Source organism: Asparagus officinalis, chromosome 3 (assembly GCF_001876935.1).
Source record: "Asparagus officinalis chromosome 3, Aspof.V1, whole genome shotgun sequence".
NCBI lineage: Eukaryota > Viridiplantae > Streptophyta > Magnoliopsida > Asparagales > Asparagaceae > Asparagus > Asparagus officinalis.
The window spans coordinates 25,353,837-25,377,758 of record NC_033796.1 but is presented as its reverse complement, the minus strand read 5'-3'; the positions used below and the strand labels follow the sequence as shown (position 1 = coordinate 25,377,758).

General features: G+C 38.6%; 2 protein-coding genes and 1 long non-coding RNA gene across 8 annotated transcripts; 2 read left to right on the top strand and 1 right to left on the bottom strand.

Annotated features, from left to right (window-relative positions):
- LOC109833480 (pentatricopeptide repeat-containing protein At3g53360, mitochondrial) lies at positions 597-8,103 on the top strand. Of its 5 annotated transcripts, none has more exons than XM_020401162.1 (4): positions 597-3,663; positions 3,834-3,878; positions 4,148-4,193; positions 8,019-8,100. In XM_020401162.1, exon 1 carries the CDS (start codon positions 795-797, stop codon positions 3,078-3,080), a length of 2,286 nt encoding a protein of 761 aa, XP_020256751.1. In that variant the 5' UTR covers positions 597-794; the 3' UTR covers positions 3,081-3,663; positions 3,834-3,878; positions 4,148-4,193; positions 8,019-8,100. The 5 variants fall into 5 exon arrangements, with proteins under 5 accessions (XP_020256751.1, XP_020256750.1, XP_020256749.1 ...); XM_020401161.1 differs by having other exon boundaries at positions 4,111-4,193; XM_020401160.1 differs by lacking the exon at positions 3,834-3,878.
- Positions 5,551-17,699, bottom strand: LOC109833482. The gene is made up of 9 exons (XM_020401167.1): positions 17,333-17,699; positions 9,712-9,808; positions 9,560-9,609; positions 7,999-8,184; positions 7,739-7,913; positions 7,521-7,549; positions 7,357-7,410; positions 6,937-7,069; positions 5,551-6,039 (listed from the first exon to the last, which is right to left on the bottom strand). The coding sequence occupies exons 1-8, from the start codon at positions 17,351-17,353 to the stop codon at positions 6,986-6,988; spliced, it is 696 nt and encodes a 231-aa protein (XP_020256756.1). The 5' UTR covers positions 17,354-17,699; the 3' UTR covers positions 5,551-6,039; positions 6,937-6,985.
- Positions 8,583-23,900, top strand: LOC109833483. 2 transcript variants are annotated; one of them, XR_002245221.1, is made up of 6 exons: positions 8,583-8,749; positions 9,033-9,095; positions 17,709-17,768; positions 22,581-22,927; positions 23,045-23,644; positions 23,786-23,900. It is a non-coding gene; the product is annotated as an uncharacterized LOC109833483 (long non-coding RNA). The 2 variants fall into 2 exon arrangements; XR_002245220.1 differs by having other exon boundaries at positions 22,581-23,644.

Genomic DNA, 23,922 nt, shown 5'->3' with positions numbered 1-23,922 from the left:
GTGAAATCAGGGTAAATTTCACAAAACCCCTCAAAAATTTAAAGTGTTTGCACAAAAAGCCCCTTGCATTTTTACCACTAAATTCCGGTAACTTTTCCTACAAAACCCCAGAACTCATGAGAGTATCAAATAGCCCAACAAAACTTTTGACTTTCTAATATCGAATTTTCAAAGGATTTAACTTCTCTTTTAAAGTTAAAAATAACAAAATTAATAAAAAATAATAATAACGAACTTACATTTATAATTTTGACAGAGAAACACAGTTCAATTGAATTTGATAAGAAAAACTATTATGCTCCTTGATATACTAGGAGATCTATGTGGGAACAAAAAGAAAATATTTATATATATATACAAAAAAATTCTGCCAAATCTTAAATGACCATTATATATGTTATCCACTAGATTGAGTAGGATATAAGAAAAAAAATAAAGGAAAAATTAAATTTTGGGTTAAAGCAGTGTGGATACATGTATTTTTTATGGCGTTCATCATATAAGACTTTTTAGCAAAGGTGCTTGGCAACAATTTTCTCTTATATTTTGCTGAATTCAATAGAAAAAGAATATTTCTGTCTCTTTTGGCACGAAAAGTGCGATGATTTTTGCAAAATGGGATTTTTATTTCCTATTTGGGGCTGAATAAGAATTTGTCGGCCAACAAATCAATGTATTGATCAATAAACTACGCCCATATTTGCACTTTGCACTTCAGCAATTATCTTTTTTTCCTGGCGTTAACCGTTCCTTCTTGATGTAGGAATGTAAACCCTAAACCCTACCAAACAAATATGATCGCCAAATTCAAAAACCACCAACGGTTCCTTTTCTCCACCTCCGCTTCCCGCCAAATCTCCCCCCATTTCAAAACCCAGCAATCGACCAACGACTTCATAAGCTCCCTCTGCAAGCAAAAGCAATTCAAAGAAGCCCTAGACGCCTTCACCTCGCTCCAGCTCCAGTGCCCAATTCGCCAGCTCCACCCCTCAACCTACACCAATCTCTTCATCGCTTGTTCTCATCTCAGATCTCTCCACCACGGCCGAATGGTCCATCGCCATCTCGCAATCTCCGATCTTTACCCGGATGTAATACTCAACAATCATATACTGAATATGTATGGGAAATGTGGGTCTTTGGCTGATGCCCGTAAGCTGTTTGATGAAATGCTGGATAGGAATCTTGTTTCTTGGACCTCGATGATTTCTGGGTACACACAGAATCAGAGGGAGAGTGAGGCTCTGGAGTTGTATCTTGTTATGATTCGATCTGGGCTGAACCCGGATCAGTTTTGTTTGGGTAGTGTTGTGAGGTCTTGCTGGGGGTTGTGTAATGTTGAGTTAGGAAGGCAGCTGCATTGTCAGGTGGTGAAGTTGGATTACGGGTCAGAGAGAATTGTTCAGAATGCGCTTGTCACTATGTATTCGAAGTTAGGGAGAGTTGGGGATGCATCTGTGGTGTTTGAGAGGATCGGAGAAAGGGATCTGACCTCGTGGGGTTCAATCATTGCTGGGTTTGCACAGCAGGGTTTTGAGTTGAAAGCCTTGTTGCTTTTTAAGGAAATGGTTGGATCTGGGATTTTTGTTCCAAATAACTACCATTTTGGGAGTGTTTTCGGTGCCTGCGGTGGTATTTCTCATTTGGAATTTGGGGAGCAGATTCATGGTTTGTGCATGACTTTTGGTTTAGCGAGTGATGAGGTTGTTGGGTGTTCATTGAGTAAGATGTATGCTAGGCTTGGTAGGTTGGATTGTGCAAAGAAAGCATTTTGTCAAATTCAAAGGCCTGATTTAGTTTCTTGGAATTCAATTATCAGCGCATTTTCTGACAAAGGTTTTATTAATGATGTAATTTTCTTCTTTTCTGAGATGAGGAGTCTTGGTTTAAAACCTGATGAGATCACTGTGCAGGGTTTGGTTCGTACTTGCGCAATCTCTAGTTCCTTGACTCAGGGCCAGGTGGCCCATTCCTATGCTGTGAAGATGGGTTATTGCTCAGATACTACTGTTTGTAACACTCTACTTGACATGTACTCAAGGTGCTCAAACTTCTCTACTACTTTGATTATCTTTGAGGAGATGAATGCCAATAGAGATCTCGTCACTTGGAACACAATTCTTTCTGCATGTATGCAACACCGACAACCAGAACAGGTGTTTAACTTGTACAAACTTATGAGGAATTCAAACGAGATGGACCATATAACTATAAGTATTATACTACGTGCTTGTGGGGAGTTAGCGTATATGCAAATGGTGAATCAGGTTCATGCACATGCCTTTAAAGTTGGTTTAAAGGATGATATGATGGTTATTAATTGTCTTATTGATACATATGCCAAATGTGGAAGTTTGGATGACGCCAGAAGAGTGTTTGAATTTATGGTCAGCAACCGTGATGTGTTCTCATGGAGCAGTTTGATTGTTGGATATGCACAACTGGGACATGGGGAGAAAGCACTAGAGCTCTTTACTCGTATGAAAATTTTAGGCATTAAACCTAATCATGTCACCTTTGTTGGGGTTCTTACAGCCTGTAGTCGTGTTGGATTAGTAGATGAAGGGTTTCACTACTACAAAGTAATGGAAACTGAGTATGGGATTGTTCCTACTAGAGAGCACTGCTCATGTGTTATTGATTTGTTTGCTCGTGCTGGAAGGTTAGAAGAGGCTGAAAGATTTATGCACCAGATGTCATTTGAACCTGATATTATAATGTGGAAGACTCTGTTATCAGCATGCAGGTCGCACAATAACATGGAAATTGCAAAGAGAGCTGCAGAAGGTATTTTAAAGATTGATCCTTACAACTCTGCAGCTTATGTTTTGCTATGCAATACTTTGGCTAGCTTTGGTTGTTGGGATGGTGTTGCAAAATTGAGGAGGTCAATGAGAAGCATTGGTGTGAGGAAATCCATTGGAAAGAGTTGGATTGGGGTCAAGGAAGAGGTCAAAGTATTTATGTCAGAGGACAGGTCCCATCTTGAAACAAATGATCTATATGTAATTTTACATGTTTTGTGTTTTGAGATGGCAGAGTCTGGTTATGAACCCAAATCATTTAGTTGGAATGAATGACTTGAAGCAGGCTAGAGTTAATTATTCACAACGCCAGCTTATTCAGTGGCTTCTTGTGTTTGGATGAAAGATTAGAAGCAGGCTAGAGTTATTATTCATAGCACCAACTTATTCAGGGGCCAATAGTTACGAATGACATGTTTTACTCAAAGATGAGATTCACACACAAGAAGAGGGTGATGGGGATCGATGTGTTAGAAGATGGAAACAATACAGAGGAAAAGATACAGTTCTCTAGCTGCATGAAACTAACCAAAGGGTTCTCATGTTTACAATGCAATATCTTGGGTCAATGTTCCTTGCCCAAGTAAGTGGTAAGATATTGGATATTGCCATATGCTAATATTAACAAGTTATGCATAATGGTTCATCTCTATGGATCTGCATTGTAGCATAATGCCATAACTATGGAGGGTGGCTTTCGCTTTACTGACTGATTTACTCATGCTTGTTGGTTATGAAATCACAACCTCTGGTCGAAGAAGCTACTGAATCATCATTTATCGTGTTCTTCATGTCCTTGGAGTTATAATTTAGTAATACCTCTTAATGCTGCCATTCTACTGTCAGAAGGTAGTTGAAGGTAAGACATACATTCTGTAACCTTTATTTTCTTTCTGCTACTATTGAAATAGGCTGATGACAATTGTTTTTCACTGATCAAGAGTGAGAAGTGTTGTTCCCACCATTTTCATGCTGTTTTTTCATTTTTTATGTACTGACATATTGTATTGTTCTACATGTCGAGGGTAGCTAAATAGCTTTATATTTTGCCAGCCAAAAGAAAGAAATATATTGGTATATCTCTTGGCCTCTGATACAATCTTCAAGTTTTTAATTCTTCCATCATTTTGACAGTAGTGTTTTGCTGCATGGTCCCTGTTTATTTCTTTGAATTGGTCTTTATCTCTGTTCTCATTTGAATATTATTTGAGTAAACTGTTCATATTTTTAGTTAATACATGAAGTCAACCTTGGAATTTATTATGTTTGCAATCTTAAGTTTAGGCAGTCCCTTCTTATGTGACAGAATAATAGTTTGAAGGTTGATCGTGGTTTTTCTTCAGATATTGGACGTATGGAGATGTATGCTCTCTCTTTTGTTCATCAAAAGTAAGTCTATAATAATGATCACAACAAAGGCAAACTTTCTGGTTCATTATCCTTCATAACTTAGGTTTCATACTACTATACTAGTATGACTACAACTTGTGTTTATTGCTTATATACTCTTGGTTGGATTTCAGATTCTTTTGATTGTGAAATACACACCAAAATATATTTTGTTGGAATCTTTGAATATTTTTAGTCAACATATATTGTAAAGCAGTTCAAATATGTAATATATTAGTTTCTGAGCACTTTCCTCGATTTCATGCTGGAAAATAGCTAAATATTAATAATCATGGTATTCCCCTTTACTTTCTACTATCATGCATAGATCATTGCCCATAATTTGCAGTTCTTCGTTTATGTATTTGTCTATTATTTAGCTATCTTTTTACCCATGAACAAAAAAGATTTTTTATCTGTCATTGTCACAACATGTATTTGGGAGTATGACTCCATGAGAAACATAAACTTGTAGCTTGTTTGCACTGTAGTAGAAGCTAGCATGAGCTATCTGATCACCTTGCTCATGCATGGTGTCGAACATGTCTACCATAGCCAAGGATTGCAGTTTCCCAAAGGTTTTTACTACATATTTTTATTTGATTAATATCGCAATCCATGGCCATTTCAAACTTACTTTAAGCTTAAGTTCTGATTACAAATTCTGTTAAACTCCAGTTAGTTCTCCTTTACTCAGCTTATTGTAGTCAGTAGTACCATAGGAACTTCCCTTGAAGAGACCAAGTTTATGTGGTGACCTTCATCAGTACCTTGACATGGTTTCATTTATTTTTCTTTAGTCTTTTTTATATTTTTGCATTTAAAAGGATTTGGTTTTATAACAAATCAGAACATAATAAGGTATTAACTAGCATATATCTTATAATATGTTACATATTCCTCATCATCTTGCCTACGAATACACACTGGTGCAGATATGAATCTTCACTACCATTCAAGCCTTTTCTCATGGGGTTGGCTATGCATGCAACTCAAATTGAAAGGTGCTCCAAAAAAAATTTACTAGTTTTTTATGAGTTGGTTTCGACCTCATACCAGCCATCTGTATTAGCTCCTGATGTTAGTCGGTGAGTTGGTGGATATGTGTTCCTAGTTCCTACCTTTCTTTGTTGGCAGTTTTTTGCTTATGCAACAAAAGAGCGTCGCATCAAATTGCCCCAGATATAATATTAGACCATTGCATCAAATTTCCCTACTAAAAGAGCATCAGATTATAAGTTGTTTCTTTTTCCTTTTTTGGGGTGGGGGGGGGGGGGTTGAGCGTTTCATATATGAACTGTGGCATGTAATATAAGCAAAAAAGCTCAAATGACATAACATTTTTTAGTCATAAAAGAAGCTATCCCAGAATCATAAATGTCACATTTCCTTGTTTATTTGAATATCATGAAGGACTCTCTTCCTGAAACATTAAAGGACCTAAGTTCAGTCAATTAAGATTCTAAAATCATAATCAAAGCATGTTAAGTGCTACGCTGCCAGTACTATCAAAGCAAGCAATCAAATAACATTGAACATTGCAAAAGCCTCAATCATGAGATCATTCCACGCCTCAAGCTGTTTTAAACTTTGTCCAAAATATGTAAGGAATTATTTTAGCATGGTAATTGCCTCAAGCCAGACTGTTGACATAGACAGTACATATGTTATCCCAATGTTAATTAAGATTATTTCACTCATAAAGCTTCCTGGAAAATGACTAAGAAGGAAATTACAGTTGTTCATCCATAGTCGCATATGATAGCCACCGAGTGCTATTTGATAGTGATACATGGTTTAACTCCTAGCAGTCCTTGTTGTTCCTTCATTTCTCCAGCTCATGGGTCTGTACAAAACCAATCAGATAAATGAATCCCGTCAGAATCTTAATCCAATACACGCAGTGCATATTGTTTCCATTAGGTTAATGTCTTAAAACTATACACCCAAAGAAAATGCACAAAGCCTTTGCATGACACCTCTTCTTAGATTCCATCAAATGCACCATTTTGCTCAAGACATAATATTTGTCAAATGATTTTTCTAAGGTGCAGGTGGATTTGGAAACTTTTGACACTGAGATAAGTACTGTAACAAAATAAACCTTGTCAGACTGGGATGCATAGAAATGTGGAAACTTTTGACATTGAGATGAATATTGTAACCTAATGGACCATGAAAGACCGAGATTCATAGGAATGCATTAAAGAATGGGAACTCAATAATTACCAAAATTCATCCATGTATAGTGCAATCACTAGTCTTCTGGCAAATGCATATGGAAATGGAATACATATTTTTGCACAGGTGGACATGTAAAAAGAATACATCAGATATAACTTTATATAAGGACATAGCAATGTTGCATCAAGTACATCTCTAAAACTACGAGTCTTTTAGTGTTTGAAATTTTCTACAGAAAGTGGTGCACTGCTTTTTTTTTTGTTTTGTACATCCAGATCTAAAAGCAAGAAGTCCTGTTGGATAATGAGAAAATGGTGAGGTTGGAATGACATCCCTCACCCAATATGATAGTAGAAAGCTGTCTAGATACCAGTTCAGTTAGCCTCATTTTTAAAGGAATAAAGTTAAGGAATAAGGCGAACTATGTCGGACGCTCGTAAGTTGTGATTTACTCCAGACTTCCAATGTATATACTCATCCTTGCTTGTGAAATTGATAGATTCTAGAGAATTGGAAGATCCTTCTCAAGGTTACTTTCTAAGGTTGTTTGGTAGAGTACCTTTTATTATCTCTTCACTCCTATCTAAATTGCCCTGCTGATGGATGGTTTAAAGCTTAGTTGCATTGTTCTCATCTTTCATTTCTTTAGCAGGATGATGAATTTCGGAGTTTCCTGGACGGTCACCTTCACCCTAGCCATGAGAAATACAATCAATTTTCAGATATATGAAGATAAACTAGGAAAAAATATACATTGCTGGATTTAGTCTGTCCGCTACATGTTGAAGTTTGAGATAATTAAGTTGTCTGAAATGCAGTAGTAGGTTCAGCAAAGTAATCATGAAAAGGTTAAGCCTTGTTGTTAGGTATATTTTAATTTACTTCCATGTTTTTGCTATTCATTACAAATATGACACTGATAGAAGCTTGTTGGTTATATTGACAATAGATGTAAGAGTATCCACAATAAGCTTTATACCTGTTTGAACTGTTGATTTGTAAAGCTGTCAATTTGTACTGGGCCTTCCATTGCCTAACCGAAGAACATTGTTGAATTGAAATAATAGAGATCAGTACATATCATGCATAAAAAAACATGGATGAAAAGCAACAAAACGATAGGTTATCTCCAGTGCAACTTACAGTTGTCCCCGGACCAATCTTTCTTTGATCTACACTTACACATAGAATGAGTAATATTAGTGATTGTCAGACAACTTTTACTATAAAACTCTACTGTATTTTTCATTAAAGTTATTAGGACAATTATAGCCCATATCCTAGAAATAATGGTCTTCAGTTGATAAATAATAACTAAAAGGGCATGAGATGAGACTAACAAACTTGTAAGGAAAAATCACCATTTTTATCTTGGTTACCATCCAAAGAATACTGCTGTGCTGTGCTTGAATATATTTCTCCACGATGTTGAACATTAGCATCTTTAAGTGCAGCTTTACCATTACCATCATCAGTAGTAGATTGCCAAGCAGCATCTTTTGCTACCGAAACCTTTTTCAGATGACTAGTTACGTTCTAAACATATAACACAGAAATTTTATCAAATGATAATGCGGAAGAATGAATTGTGTTGCCTGTACAAGAAATGAAGTTTTATTACCAAGGTCCTTGAATTTTCAGGTAACTCCGCTTCTCTGCAACTTATACTCGCCGTCTGGGATGCCAAACCTCCTTTCAATGGGGACGCAACAGTGAAATAGGGAAGCTTGGATGGACCACCATCTGCTGTATTCCGGAGGATATTCTTACTCCCTGAATTTGATGGTTCTTTCCTCTTCCTTTGATCCTGAAATTTATTTATGTAGACATATGATATCAGTTTATAGTTATTTGCTATCTACAATATGAATAGATGAATGCTACCTACAATTGCCATTCCATACTTCAATTGAAATAATAGTTTTTCATCTAACCTTGTTTTCTCAAAAACAAGAGCATGCCTTAAATGAACTTTCTCAAGTACAAGCTGTGTAACAGGCAGCTCAGATTGGTTGATCTTTTTAAAAATTTCCCCAGAAGATTGGAAGTGGACAACAAAGCATGAAGTTTCTCTTATCTCAATTTTCCTACTCTCCCCCTCCCTCAGAGGCCACATACTGCAATACTTGCACTTTGTCCGTTTATTTCTCTTGTTTTTTCCCCTTCTTCTATTTCATTGATCCTGTCTCTCCATTAGATCCACCCCCCCCCCCGCCGCCCGCCAGCGGGCAAAGGCTGTGTTACAGAAATTGTTACAGAAACAGATTCAAGCTCAGAAAATGCAGGGAATGTGAGGTCAATGCAATTTGCCTTTTAACATTACTCATATGCAGATACAAGAGGGAAGCCACTGGTAAAAAGATGGTTAAAAGGTGATACTCTAAATCATGAAGCTTGAACTCAATTATCTACAGATAACACTCAAGTTTCTTATTGTTGGGAACTGCTTTATGGTATTGGTTCCTGGTGTTGTGCTGTTTGTTTCAATTTATTTAGTGCTAGTAGTTTGGGTGATGAACTAAAGTTTATTTTAAGAATTTTGCTTGTATTGTTTACAGTTAATTGACTCAAATCTCATTGCTACTATACTAATCAAATTACCCTCCTGTTCTAACTCTTCCCCCCTCTGTTTCATGTATCGATGCATGTCTCAAGTTGAATATCCCACTGCAAGTCAACATTCAAATTTAGCTTTCACCTGCCTGCAGTAAGAATAAGGTATACACATTCGCACTCTTAATGTCTCCTGCCATTTTTTCTTGTTCAAAAACATGGCACTAACAATTTATCACCAGGTGAACACTTCTTGTAGTGCAACAGTTTGAATTGACCATTACACAAGATTTTTTTTTTCCATTGAGTATTACCTCATTTTCTGCAAACTTCTGTTTATCTATTTGCAGAAAAGAAGGAAAGTGATCATAAGAATAGATGGAATGCAAATGGCTTCCAGAGCTTGGTGTATTAAACCCTTGCACTGGGTATTGGTGGAATTGATATTGCATTTGTTGATTAGTTAACATTAGGATCTCATCCCATTGCTCTCGTGGAGAAACCCATTGGTTTGGGCCCTCGTATTCAATATCCATGGAGTCAATTCCCTGTATAGGATATCAAAAATAAAAGAAGCATGAAAGCCTCGGTATTGAAATGATTAATTTCTAGTGTCAACTTACACTTACTGGACCAATTCTCAGCTTAGTCTTATCTGCATTTAAATTGATTCCTTTAGCTGCCAAAAACACAAACATAGTCCGAGGCTCAGAGCTAAAGTTATTAACTGAAATAATAATAGAAAAAAATGAAATATTAAATAATAAATTTTTTAGCTAACCTGCATGAAGGACTCCAAATGTGGGCATCACCAATTCTGCTGTTGTGGTCTTCAGGGTCAAAGGGAGAGAACCATCTGATCTTAGATGACCTAAATTCTACAGTAATTAAACAGGTCAAAATCAGTTGTCACATGCTTGTTATTATGATGGTACTACTTTATGTTTTTGTTACTAGACTACTAGTATTTGAATGTTAAGTTCCATTTTTGGTGTAATATCAATTAAAAATAATTAGTTCACAATTCATTGTAATATCATTGCAAAAGAAAAAAAACAGTTATAATTTTTTTCCTTTCTTTCCTTTTTTCTACAATATGATGACTTATTTCCAATGTGTTAAGAAATATAACAATGTTTTTGTTGACATATTATTATAGTTAAGGGTCTTATTTGTAAAATGTGTTTGTAGGGCCTATATAAGCCCATGCTATCTTATCTATGGAATTAGAGTTTCATATTCTTTATGGTATCAGAGCAAGGTCCAAAACCCTAGCCGCCACCCCCTCTCACCCATCGGCCCCTCCCCCCAACCCCACCTCACGGCAGCGCCCCCTGATCCGGCGCCCCCCCCCCCCACCCATTCGGAAAACCCACTTCAGCCCCTGATCCCCCCCCTTCGGAAAACCCACTTCAGCCCCCCCTGATTCGCGATCTAAATCCCCTCCCCTTTCAACACGGCAGCCCCCTCCTTCGAAAAAAAACCAGTCCCCCTCCCTTCAACACGGCAGCCCCCCCCCTTCGGAAAACCACACTTCAGCCCCCCCCCCTCCTTCGCGGATCTAAACGCCCCCCCCCCCTTCAAACACGGCAGCCCTCCCCCCTCCTTCGGATCAAACCCCCCCTCAACACGTCAGCCCCCCATTCGCAGCTCCCCACCCCATTAGACAAGCCCCCCCGGTGCACCATGTTGAACCTCGAGTTTGACATGGATTCCCTCGACTCAGTCCTCGAACTGATGACAGGAAGAGTATATATCTCACTGCGATGAGAAATATCACTATTTTTTTATTCTTGTTTCCTCTGAGAGACGAGAATTTGTCTGAGATCTTACTCTTGTTGTGCGACAGAGGTGCTGTCGAAATTTTTACTACACACAACAAGGATCGGAAAAGGAGACTAGGTGTTGTAGGCATGTAAAATTGCTTATAGGTCCCTTAACACGGCTCAACACGAACTAATGAACCATCGGGCGACGTGTCCAAGAGACAAACGTCAGTCCACAACACCGAAGCCAAGTGACACGCAACGAAGTGGATTAACAAGGCTACGAAGTTGACGAACCGCACGTGAACAACGGAATGAATCCACTCGCGTGCGGAATCAAGCCAACGGGTTGAGGAGTCAACGAGTCATCCAACCATATAACGGATTCGAACTCAGACACCAAAGCCGATTTACTGCCTAATCGGGATCCAGACTTCTAAATCAGGATTCAGAACAAATCGGGGTTCAGAGCAACGCCGCAGGCGAACCCGGATGAATCGCGAGCGCGCCATGATCAATTTTGGAATCAAACCCAGAGTCGGATTTATTGCCAAATCAGGAATCAAGTCAATGAATCAATTTCAGACCAATTAAACCGCATAACCGAATCACGGATGAAGCGGATACAAGGACCGAAACAACCGAAAGATGGACGCAAAGCCCAGAGTGGCTCCGCCCAAGCCGAGCCACCCTGGGGTGGCTCGGCAGCCGCCGAGCCACCTTGAGGTGGCCGACGGAGCCACCTCGGGGTGGCTCGGCATGAGCCGAGCCACCCTGAGGTGGCCGCCCAGATCTGTGCCAAGTGCACAGATCTGGTTGCCTATAAATAGGCGGGGTCATTCATCATTTTGGAAGACTTTTGGAAAAACTTTTGGAGAGCCGAAACTCTGCCGGATTGAGACCTCATCTCGGAGTTTTTTTTTTGAAGGCTTGAAGACTTGGACGTCCGGATCCGATTCTTGGCGAGCACCCGCATCACAAAAGGCGTTGTTACACTCCGGATCAAAGCTTGGTCTTTGATCCCGAGATTCGAGCGATTGTTTCCTTGGTGAAATAATCCCTCCGGCTATTATTTCCTTGGTGAAATAATACCCGTTATACTGCGTAGATCTGCTCGGATCTATATCGCGCGGTGGTCCACGGCAAACAACCCCGGCGCAGGCAAACAACCCACCAAAGCGAGCGACCGCAAAACAGGAGCTCGCGATCTGTTCGACTAAGGAAAAAAAGTTGTAATTTCTAATTTTCTTTATTTTTGATTTTTATTGTAACCGGATCTTCTGTAACCGAAAAACTGTTATTTGAGATAGCAATGGAATCAATAACAAAGAAAGCAATGATTTTCCCCGCGAACAGGTGTTGGTCTGAAGCTTGATCAATGGAGGAGATTATCAAGAAGTTGAACCCCGCGGAGGTGTCAACTTTGATGAAGTTGATGAAATTGTCGGCTGGTGAGAGCGCGACAAAAACATCCAAGAAGTTGGAACTTCCTGCCATAGATCTGAAGCTTGATGAACCGGGTACTTACCTAAGCTGGTCACGACAGGTGAGATACACCCTTCCAGGGAGAAACCTGGAGGGTTATCTGACAGGAGAGGTGACAGAGTCGGATGAGGACTCGGAGGGAAGAGATGAGTGGAAGGTCACTCATATGTTGGTATACATCTGACTCCTCAACTCGTTAGTCCAATCGATTGCTGCCACAGTGGATGGCATTGAGAAGGTGAAGGATGTCTGGGAAAAGTTGAGGAGGACCTATGATGGAGTGGGGAATAACCTGAGAGTTCCAGATTAAGGGTGAGATCGACGCCACAGTCCAGGGCGATAGGACTGTACAGGAGTATGCCACAGAGCTGGAGCGGCTGTGGCTTGATTATGATCACTTCTCACCTCGGGCGAGCTGTAAGGACCCGGGATGTAAAGAACGGGAGGTCTTTCTACAGGAGAGGGCTATGGTGTTTCTCAAAGGATTGACATCAGAATTCGCTCAGCGAATCGCCTTGCTGTTAGCTCAGTCGAAGATTTCCACACTTGAGGAGGCTGTCTCTGCTATGATCCAGGAGGAGACTCGCATTCGGCTGCAGGTGGGGACAGGTGGACTTCCTGTGGTGAAGTCAGCACTGGCAGCTTCTAGCAACACTGGATCTAGGAGAGAGACTCGACAGTGCTACAACTGTGGTGCGGTGGGTCATCTAAGGCATGCTTGCACCAAGCCACCCAAGGAAGGAGATTCGGGTGGACGTGGACAGTTCGGAGGTCGTGGTCGTGGCTGTGGGGGTTGACGAGGTGTAAGAGGAGCAGGGAACCAGGCGAATCTGACGGTAGCAGATGAAGAAGAAGCTGAAGTGGTCTTTACTGAGGAGGATCGTGCTCTCCTGGCGATACTCAGGAGGAAGCAGCAAGTAGCAGGGGATGTCTTTACTGAGGAGGATCGTGCTCTCCTGGCGATACTCAGGAGGAAGCAGCAAGTAGCAGGGGATGAAACTGAGGAGGCATCCACTTTAATCTTCGCCAGAAGCAACACTGCTACATATGCTCATCCGACCAAAGGTACTGATGACATACATGCTCTTGCCTCTATGTCTCCTGACAGATCATCAGCATGGATAGTCGACTCCGGTGCGTCTCGCCATGTGACAGGTAATGCTAGTGAGTTCTCATCATATACTCACTTAGCATCGCCTGACAGTATTCAAACAGCTGATGGTACATTTCAGCCTGTGGTTGGTAAGGGTACAGTCGATTATACTGGTTCTGTAACTTTGTCCAATGTTTTGCATGTTCATTCCTTTCCAGTCAATCTTTTGTCCATTAGTTCTATCATTCTCCAACTAAAATGCATTATTTCTTTTGATATTCCCAAGGTGATTTTTCAGGAGAAGGGGACAGGACAGAGACTTAGGACTGGCACATGGCATAGTGGACTGTGGTATCTGGATCGTGAAGGACTGGATTCAGCATTTGTGTCAGTCATAGAGGAAGCAGGAGTAGGATCTAAAATGAGTGCTGAAAATGAGTTAATGCTTCATCACCAGCGTTTGAGACACTCATCTTTTAGTATTTTAGGTAGATTGTATCCTTCTTTATTTGAGAAAGCAAATAAACAAAAACTTGTGTGTGATGCATGTGAGTTTGGAAAGCTTACTAGAAGCTCTTATGTTAGTTCTGGTCATAGAAGTTCTCATGCATTTGACTTGGTACATTCAGACGTTTGTGGGCCTTATTCCACAAGTTCTATGAATGGATACAAATATTTTGTTACATTCATTGATTGCTTCTCTCGTGTTACTTGGTTATACCTGATGAAGAATAAGAGTGATGTGTTTGGGTGCTTTCTCTCGTGTTACTTGGTTATACCTGATGAAGAATAAGAGTGATGTGTTTGGGTGCTTTCAAAACTTTCATAGGACTGTTCAGACTTGAAGAATAAGAGTGATGTGTTTGGGTGCTTTCAAAACTTTCATAGGACTGTTCAGACTCAATACGGAGTAGTGGTGAAAGTATTGAGGTCAGATAATGGGACAAAGTATACCAACAGAGTGTTTAGAGAATATTTGTCAGCTCAAGGAATACATCACCAGACAACCTGTTCATACACACCAGCTTAGAATGAGGTAGGGGAAAGGAAGAACAGACATCTTTTAGAGGTTGCTAGAAGCATGATGATCTCTATGAATGTCCCAGAAACATTATGGGGGTAAGCAGTATTGACCGCAGCAGCTATGATCAACAGAATGCCCTCGAGAGTGCTGGATTGGAAGTCTCTGTGTGAGACATTAAAGGGAGATAATGGTGAAATTCTTCCACTTAAAGTGTTTGGCTGTGTGTGCTTTGTGAAGGACAACAGGCCATCTGTCGGGAAGCTTGCCCCTAGCGCTGTGAAGTGCATTTTTGTGGGATATTCTGCTACTCAGAAGGGATATGTTTGCTGGAGCCCGGTGGAGAAAAGGTTGTTTGTGAGCATGGATATGCACTTTCGAGAACTCGAGCCATATTACATCCAGAAGGTAACTTCATCCGCTGGTAACTCGCCCAATACTAGAAGTATGAGGCGAGAGGAGGAGAATGATGAGAGATCGGTGAACAATGTGGAGAAATCCATTTCTGTATCGATTCCTTGGGAGGGAGAATTGGTTGAGGAGGAGCAGGAGAATGACGAAGAAAAGAAAAATGAGATAAGAGGTGTTAGGCCCACTGTTCAGGGGGGCTACTAATCTTTAGTAGGAATGGCAAACAAATTGCAGGAATAATACCTACAGTGCCACTAGTACTGCCAAGTCCCTTGCCAGCGCCTGTCCCGACTCCTGAAACACCTACACCACCACCAGTTTTATCCCAAGGTGATAACATTCCTCTCCCTACTGATAACATTCTTCTCCCTACTCCTCCCACACCAATATCAGTACGGAGGACTACTCGTAGTAATGCGGGAAATCCTCCCGATAGATCCACACCAATATCAGTACGGAGGACTACTCGTAGTAATGCGGGAAATCCTCCCGATAGATATGGTTAGAATCTTGCCCAATTTGTATCATATTCTAACATTCACCCTGCACATGGGGCATTCATTGCATCATTGGACTCTGTTACTGTACCTAACAATTGGCAGGTCATTCATTGCATCATTGGACTCTGTTACTGTACCTAACAATTGGCAGGTTGCTAAGAATGACCCAAAGTGGAAAGCGGCTATGCACGAGGTTGCTAAGAATGACCCAAAGTGGAAAGCGGCTATGCACGAGGAGCTAGGGGCTCTTGAGAAGAACCACACTTGGGAGCTAGTAAAACTACCAGAAGGAAAGAGAACAGTTGGATGTAAGTGGGTCTTCACTGTGAAGCAGAATCCAGATGGGCAAGTTGAACGCTACAAGGCTCGTCTGGTGGCAAAAGGATATAGTCAGACATATGGCATCGATTATGATGAGACTTTTGTGCCGGTAGCAAAGATGAGCACTGTTCGGACCTTAATCTCTCTGGCAGTAAATGGTGGATGGAAGTTACACCAACTAGATGTGAAGAACGCATTTCTTCATGGAGATCTAGTGGAGGAGGTATACATGGAGATACCACCAGGATTCGGTACAGATCAGACAGTGGGAAAGGTTTACAGATTGAAGAAGACTCTCTATGGCCTGAAGCAATCTCCCCGTGCTTGGTTTGATAGATTCAGGCGGGTTATGATAGGTATGGGATACCAGCAGATTAATGCCGATCATACCGTGTTCTTTCGACGGAGTGAAGGTCACATCACCATGCTTGCAGTATATGTGGATGATATGATTATTACAGGGGATGATGAGAAGGAGATTGCCCAACTCAAAATGAGACTGGGTAAGGAATTCGAGGTGAAAGATCTTGGCTTGCTTCGATACTTTCTTGGAATAGAGATAGCTCGAGGAGCGGAGGAGATCGTCCTATCCCAGAGAAAGTATGTACTGGATCTTCTCAAGGAGACAGGAATGTTAGGGTGCAAACCTGCAACTACACCGATCGACCAGAAGTTTAAGCTGGGTGCTGAAGCTGGAGAACCAGTTGATCGTGACAGATACCAAAGGCTGGTGGGCAGGTTGATCTATCTGAGTCACACACGTCCCGATATCTCTTTTGCAGTGAGCGTGGTGAGTCGCTACATGCACGATCCGAGGAAGGGTCATATGGACGTTGTGTATCAGATTCTGAGATATTTGAATAGTACCCCCGGAAAGGGGCTGATATTCAGAAATAATGGACATGTGAGCATCGAGGGTTATTGCAACTCTGATTGGGCTAGTTGTGCTGATAACAGGAGATCTACCTCAGGATATTGTATCTTTATATGATGCAACTTGGTCTCGTGGAAGAGCAAGAAGCAATCGGTGGTAGCAAGATCAACAGCTGAAGCAGAGTATAGAGCCATGGCCTTGGGAGTTGCGGAGTTATTGTGGTTGAAGAGTATGCTGGTGGAGCTGAAACTGAATCAAGGAGCAAAGATAAAACTGTGGTGTGATAACAAGTCAGCCATCAGTATCGCCAATAACCCAGTGCAACATGATAGAACCAAACACATCGAGATCGATAGGTTCTTCATCAAAGAGAAGTTGGACAGTGGACTATTGGAGTTAAGTCATGTTTCAACTAAAGACCAGACAGCAGATTGTCTGACTAAGAGACTTAACTCAATAGATATGATTAGAGAATGTGACAAGATGAGCTTGGTGGATATCTTTCGTCTATCTTGAGGAGGAGTGTTGATATATTAGTATAGTTAAGGGTCTTATTTGTAAAATGTGTTTGTAGGGCCTATATAAGCCCATGCTATCTTATCTATGGAATTAGGGTTTCATATTCTTTAGTTTTAGTGTTTGAATAAAACTTCTATGCTCATATAATTAGTGATGGCTATGAAATTTTATAACTATGTCATTGGCAATACAGATATATTAAGCATATTACTTCATATAGAGAAGCCATGGAAAATTATAGAGTTGCTGAAATAGCATTAGCAAACTGTTAAGTTATTTCTTCAAGTAAACGAAATACTGAAAATTTTAAGAGTATCAAATAATTAGATGTTACTAACAGTGATTATTTTAAACTGAACTATAACATGGATTCTATATCAGCAACGTACGATTGTTTGAGAGGGAACCTTACCATTATTTGAGGAACTTGCATGTCAGCACTGTGAATGTAGCAAAACAATGATCATTATTTAGAATATATTGAGATAAGCTACTTTCAGAAGTACAATAATTAAAAAGAGTTGAATGTCAAGTAAAAGAAAGAGAAACTTGCGCATCCAGATGGAAGGCTAAATTAGAGGACATGCTCCCAATGCTTAATGGCTGGGCATTTTGTTGTTGACATGTGAAGAAGTTAGATTGCTTGATCCAGTTCTCATTTAATGCAATAAATGCATTTGCTGAATGGTATTCAGGTTTAGTCTGCTGATTATGTCTAATAGCGCTGTTATGAACATAAATATTATCAGAAAGATTAAGTGAAGCAGCTCTTTGTGACATCTTTGCAGGTTGTAGCAGCTGAGTCCCAGGCCATGGTTCCTTGCTACTTGCTCCAGTCTCCATAAACTGTGAGTTGTAATGTTCTTGGTTATAGGGATGAAATGCTGAAAGCTGAGAAGTAAGTTCAGGAAATATTTTGTTAAAACAGTTTCTCTCAAATGAAAAAAAAACTAATTTCGATCATAAATGTTAAATAGCAGACAGAAAACCAACCCCTAATGGCTAATAGGGGTGGAGGTTGATCAAATAGTTATCAGATAGTTCAGAAATCATCCATCAAAATTGATTTTGAAGTTCGTTAAGAGAAATCAAATATCTTCATACGTGTATGTTAAATAAATCAAATATGATAATTCAAATATATGATGTTTTGATTATCAAATACCTGTTTGTACATTTGTTTTCTTATAAGAAAATGTTATTACACACAGAGATGCAATGTTATGCTCTGATCCCCTTTATAATATGTGTTGTCTATTTTACATGCATCTTGATAGATCTAATAATCCTAATATACTGCCCCTCTCCCTCTCTCTATAAATAATTCTTAAATTGAGCTTTCTAATTAAATATTCAAACTTTGGATTTGTACGTCATCATAAAAGGGAGAAGTTTCAGTAAAATTTAAAGTTCATGAAAATAATTAAAATTATTTATAAGAAATGGAAATATCTTTTTAATCAAATAACTCATATTAATAATTATTAAAATATTAAACCCAATCAGTCAGATATACTTTAATAATTTCTGAATATTGAAAGAATGAAAGTAAATTTGATCGGTTCAGTGTCAAAGAAGTTCAAACCTCAATATGTGACAAGATTATAGCTGTAGCTGTTATACAAGAAACTAGAACAATAAGATTGCATTTGTCATCCCGGATAAGCAATGCCATTTTATTGATTTCTATGGTCTAAAATGTAATACACTAAAAACAAATTCTACATAATTTGCCCTATCAAATGATAGTTAAAAAATAAGCATTTTTTGTAATAGATATTTTTCATATTTATGATAAAAATAGTATGAAAACTACATGATTTTTTAATAAATCTATGTTTAAATTGGTGGAGATCATCATGGATGGTATTGATCATCTGGTCAAGGTGCATGAGGGGTGAGTTTTTGCCATCTTAGGAGTTAGTTCCTCACACAGTAACTGATGCTCTTTATTCTCTAGCAAAAAGATGATTTGTAGCCATTAATGAATACCCTCAATTTGACAAAAATATTTCTACTTTAATTTCTTACCTCATTACAGGCTTGTTGGGCTCCAATTTTTGACTGTCTTGCAATGTAAGTATCCCAAAAAATTAACCACCACTCCAATAAAAAACCACACTGAGAATCATTTCTTGCTATACAGAAAAGAAATAAATAGACATAAGTTCCATGAACATGTTTAATCTAATATAAAAGCTAATTGAGCATGAAACTTCTGTATATAAAATTTCTACATATAGTGGTACCTGCTTGTCCATTAGGAAGATTTGCCTCATCCTTAAACATTCTAGCTGAAATATGGAAGTTTTTGCTCACCATGTAGTCATAAATATAACGGTTAAGCCTGCAGAAAGGAGAAAAAAATAGTTTTTAGATAAAATAATTAGAATAAAAAGTATGATCTAGTATGTCCAAATAAAGAAAAGAATGTATGAAGTAATAGCACATATTTTTAATTTACACTGCTTCAGCATCCCAATGTAGATTGTCCATGGATTTTCAGAACGGAAGACTAATAAGAACTAAGAGAGAAAAAGGTTAGAGATGAAGACCGAGAAGATACAAAGGAACATGAAGAAAACCAAATAGGCAAAAAGGGATTTATATTGTACAAAAGGTTTTTTAAGCGGAAAGAGGATATACGGTCGTCAAATACATGAATTTGATGATTGGATGGCATTAACTTGAGATACGGATGCGTGAACAAAATAAATTCATATATGGAAGTATTAGCAACAATCAATGTTACATTAAACGCTAAGCGCTTCTAGGCATCGGACTTGGCGCCCAGTGTTTAGTCGCCTAGGCGGGCGCCTAAGCGGTTTCTGGGCTTTTTTTTTCTTTCTTCATTCAAGTGGTGGTCGATGAGGTTTTGCTGAAGGTCGGAGGAGGTAGTAAAGGTATTCATATTTGAAGGTTAATGGAGTTTGTAGGACGTGTAGGCTACGACACATAAAATCATAATCAAGCCCTACATGGTGCAATCTACTTAAGCAGACAATGCTTCCCTAAACGCTCGTAAAATCTAGGTAGACAGCCTAAATACCGCCTAGGCGCTAGACGTTAGTTAGGCGGCCTAGATACCGTCTAGACCTAGGCGTACGCCTAAGCGGAGTAGACGGGGTTTTTTTAAAACAATGGCAACAATTGAATGATACCAAATCAAAGCCTGAACCCTTTAAAATCTTTAAAATGGAGAGGAGAAATGAATTCAACAGAAAAATGGTAAAGATGATATAAGTAGGAGAGAAGAATGAGAAAGAAAATTGAGTGACGGGTGTTTCCAAGTTTCTATCCGCACAGGCTTTGAATCCATGTAAAGCAGTTGTGTTTTTGTCTTAATGCAATTAAATAGAAAGAAAATACAGGTGGACTTAACGAGGACTAGAAGAGAAAATAAAACGGAAATGACAGAATCATATTGGGAAGAGGAAGATAGCCTTTACTTTTCCTGGTTTCTTGTCTTTGTTTTCACCTTTTTTTTATTTGTGAAAGAAAATAATTCATTCTTGCTTGATTTATATTGGGAGCTATTGTATTATTGATTTAAAAAATGTAATTTGGTTCTAAGGCAAATATTATATTCTTCTGTTCTACTAAAATTTTGTATAGAAAAATGATTAAGTTGATTATATATTGTTAGAAGTAGAAAGGGAACAACAATTGGATTCAGTGAGATATAGAAGTTGCATATAGTTGCATCCAAGCAGTGGCGGATCTACAACATTTTTGGTGGTGGTTCAAAATATATACTAATTTTTTTTCTCAAATAATAGCAGGTGGGAAAAAAATGAAGGAAGAGTTATTAAAGAGAAAAACAATCATTTTTAAATAATGATTTGACTTATATATATAAGAAACAAAAATATTTATAGAAGGCCTTAAAGAGATAGACAGAACAAATGGATAAAATGAAAGGAAAAGAAGAAGAAGAAGAAGAAGAAGAAGAAGAATAGAGGGGAGGTAAAAGGAAGGAAGCCTAAAAAAGAAATTTTCGAAGGCTGGATGGTTTGAACTTCAGACCTCTTACAAAATGTTACCAACTACAATACCACTAGGCTATAGAGAACTTTTGTATGAGGTGGTTCAAGTGAACCACTTTAAACAAGGGTGGGTCCGCCACTGCATCCAAGGACATCAAACATGCATTTGATTCGATGTAGGCAATATTAGCATTTTCTATTTGCTATGCGACAATATCTAGGTTAAGCACTTTGCATACAAGAAAAGGATGGTACTGCACTCTAAGACAATGTTCAAAACGCTTCTAATAGATTTATATCGGCACATCAACAAGGATCGAAGGACTTACTACTTACTAGAATTGTATTTGGTCTTGCTATCTCGAAAGCTTCTATTATCTATCTTATTACTCAGAGATGAAAAACAATTAGTAAAATGGTCCTGTTAGGGCCACCATCTTGGTTCAAAAACTTTTATAGCTTGTTTATATCAATAGCACTCTTTATCTTTTAAGATCTGTCACTTTGTATTTGGAAATTGGATGAAAAAATGTAGCTACTGAGATAAACTCTTGATATTAATGCCAACATGAATTTGGTGGTTTTAAAATATAATTTTCATTTTATTTAGCTTTAAATAAACCCTATGGTTTTGTTAGGGCAATCAAGCTCCGACTAGTGAAAGATTTCAAGTCATTACTTATTGTGATCAACCATAAACACTTCGCAGAATTAGTCTACTAAAGAAGAAAACTGATATGAGAAAGTTGTTTGAGGGGTTTCACAATTTTAATAATTCTAATACAGGAGAAACACTCCTGAATTTTTTCCTTTTATTTCAACTAAAGATCGTACTTCAATCTTGGACTATAGAATCTTATCCTAATCAAACTCTCTATTTTCCACATTGTCATGCCTCAGTGACACTTTTGATGTAAACCATATCCTTTTAAGAGGTTATATTTTGAGTATGGATGAAACTTGGCATCTTCATTTGAGTTCTTGATATTAAATTTAGCATGCGATTGGGGTTTTTTTAATAACATTTTCATTTTGTCTAGCATTGAACAAAAAACACTCAGCCCATAGTGAAAAACGTAAAAGTCATTTATGTATCATGATTCATATTGTATGAATAACCACCAAGCTGAGCTAAATTGGTCCTATAAATGACTTAGAGAGGGTGTTCAGGAAGGCTTATTTTTTGAAGTTTATAAGTTATGCTGGCTTTTAAATTTTAATGACTTTTGGCTTTTTGATAAAATACTATAAAATTGTTTGGGTAGAATAGTAATTTGCTTGGTCAAACCTAGCTTTTTTAGGTGAGCTTATAAGCTAGTTTTTCAAAAGCTAGGATATAGCAGCTTTTAAAATGGGACTTATAAGCTAACTTATTTTGCATTTTACCAAATAGATAGAAATAAAAAAGTTAGCTTAAAAGCTAATTTGACTTAAAAATAAGCCTCCCCAAACACCCTCTAAATCTAATGAGGAAAACCACTAGAGGAAGGAATTTCACAAATTCAATTCTAACTAAAGATGGAGCTCATCTGTCTTCTCTCTTTCCTTAAAAATTCCTTTTAGTATATTTTTCTCTCTCTCTTCAAAAGAATGGTTGTAAGTAAATCTTGGACATGGATTATGGTTGATGTCTTTGTTCAGGATTTTTTATACTAATGTATGTTGGATTGACAGGATCATTGTGGATCGTCTTCGATGGGATTGCAGAATTTGATAGTGTTTTTTAAGGAATATTGATGCTGGGTGAGCAGCTGAAATTGGATGCTTCAAGGAGGACCGAAGTGGACTGTGAGAAAGATGTGGTTTCTTGGCGAGTGATCATTAATGGTTTACGAAGGGTAGTCCCTTTTTAAAAGTTGTTGTATTGTTCTGGAAGATGTTGATAGAGGGAGGATGCTAAATAAGAGTGTTTGCATAAACATGCTTTTGATATGTGCTTGTTCTTGGTGCTGTAGCGGTTAGCTTTTAATGGCCGTAATGAGCAGGTGTTGCAAATATTCACAAAGATTGGAAAGGATGAGGTGTGTTACTGAATGAGTTGAATTATTTTAATTCCAAGGCTCGTGTTTTTGTCTTGTAAGCTGAATACTCAAAGGTTTGTTGTGTGGTTGATCTCTGTGGCTGCCCTTGGCTGCTAGATCCTGCTTAACTCATGCAGTGTGCGGAACGTTGTGAAGTCTAAAAGTGCAGTGTGCGGAACGTTGCTTAACTCATGCAGGAACAACAAAAATGCACTATTAGGTGAGCAGAAGGAGCTACTTCCGTTGTCACCAGATCATAGTGCATGAGATGTGATACATCAAACTTATATGCAGTCAATAAGAGGTGAGAAAATTGCTGAATTGAGGAGAATAATGAAGAATGGAGCAAGGAAGACCCTTGAAAGTAGCTTTATAGACTTGAAAGAAACTGCTCATGAGTTTATTGCAGAGGACAATTTCCATCCTTAGAACTATGGAATGTTTTGATAAGATAATGAGGGAGCTGTAGGTAACAGGATTTAAGCGTAACAGAAGCCAACTTTTGCCGGATATGGATGAGGAGAAGAAAGAGACAGTGAGAACTTGGTTCTTGCATTGGGGCTGATTTTCGCTCAGCTACAAAGTTCTTGCATTGGGGCTGATTTTCGCTCAGCTACAAAGTTGATTTTGAAAAAAATTTCTAATTGTGAATTTATTGCAAGGGATCGGAGACAGGTCCGCCATTTTAGTGAAGTTGTTGTTCTCACGAGATTTCAGGTATGGTGAAAGGACTTGTCAAGCTCTAGTTTGATGTATAACTCGATTGTAATTTAAGTGCATGCTTGGCGAGCTAAATAGCACCTGTATCATTAACAGACAATCTTCCTCGTTCGCTAATAAGCTCATCTTCTCTTGCAGGCCTTTTCCTTAATACAATAGAAATATCATGGAAATTTTCAATACAAAGAAATGGTTCGTGCTCATACCATATTGAAGAGCAGTGACTCTAGAAACTGAAGATGCTTGATCGATGTATGATAATATCCAACTCATTC

Bases quoted from the DNA above. Each gene is read 5' to 3' on its own strand.
- LOC109833480 (XM_020401163.1), top strand. From the start codon at position 795: ATGATCGCCAAATTCAAAAACCACCAACGGTTCCTTTTCTCCACCTCC.
- LOC109833482 (XM_020401167.1), bottom strand. From the start codon at position 17,353: ATGCAAGTTCCTCAAATAATG. The intron at 9,610-9,711 runs GTTAGCTAAAAA...TGTTTTTGGCAG, and splicing joins ATTTGGAGTCCTTCATGCAG to CTAAAGGAATCAATTTAAAT. The intron at 7,914-7,998 runs GTAATAAAACTT...TTATATGTTTAG, and splicing joins CTGAAAATTCAAGGACCTTG to AACGTAACTAGTCATCTGAA.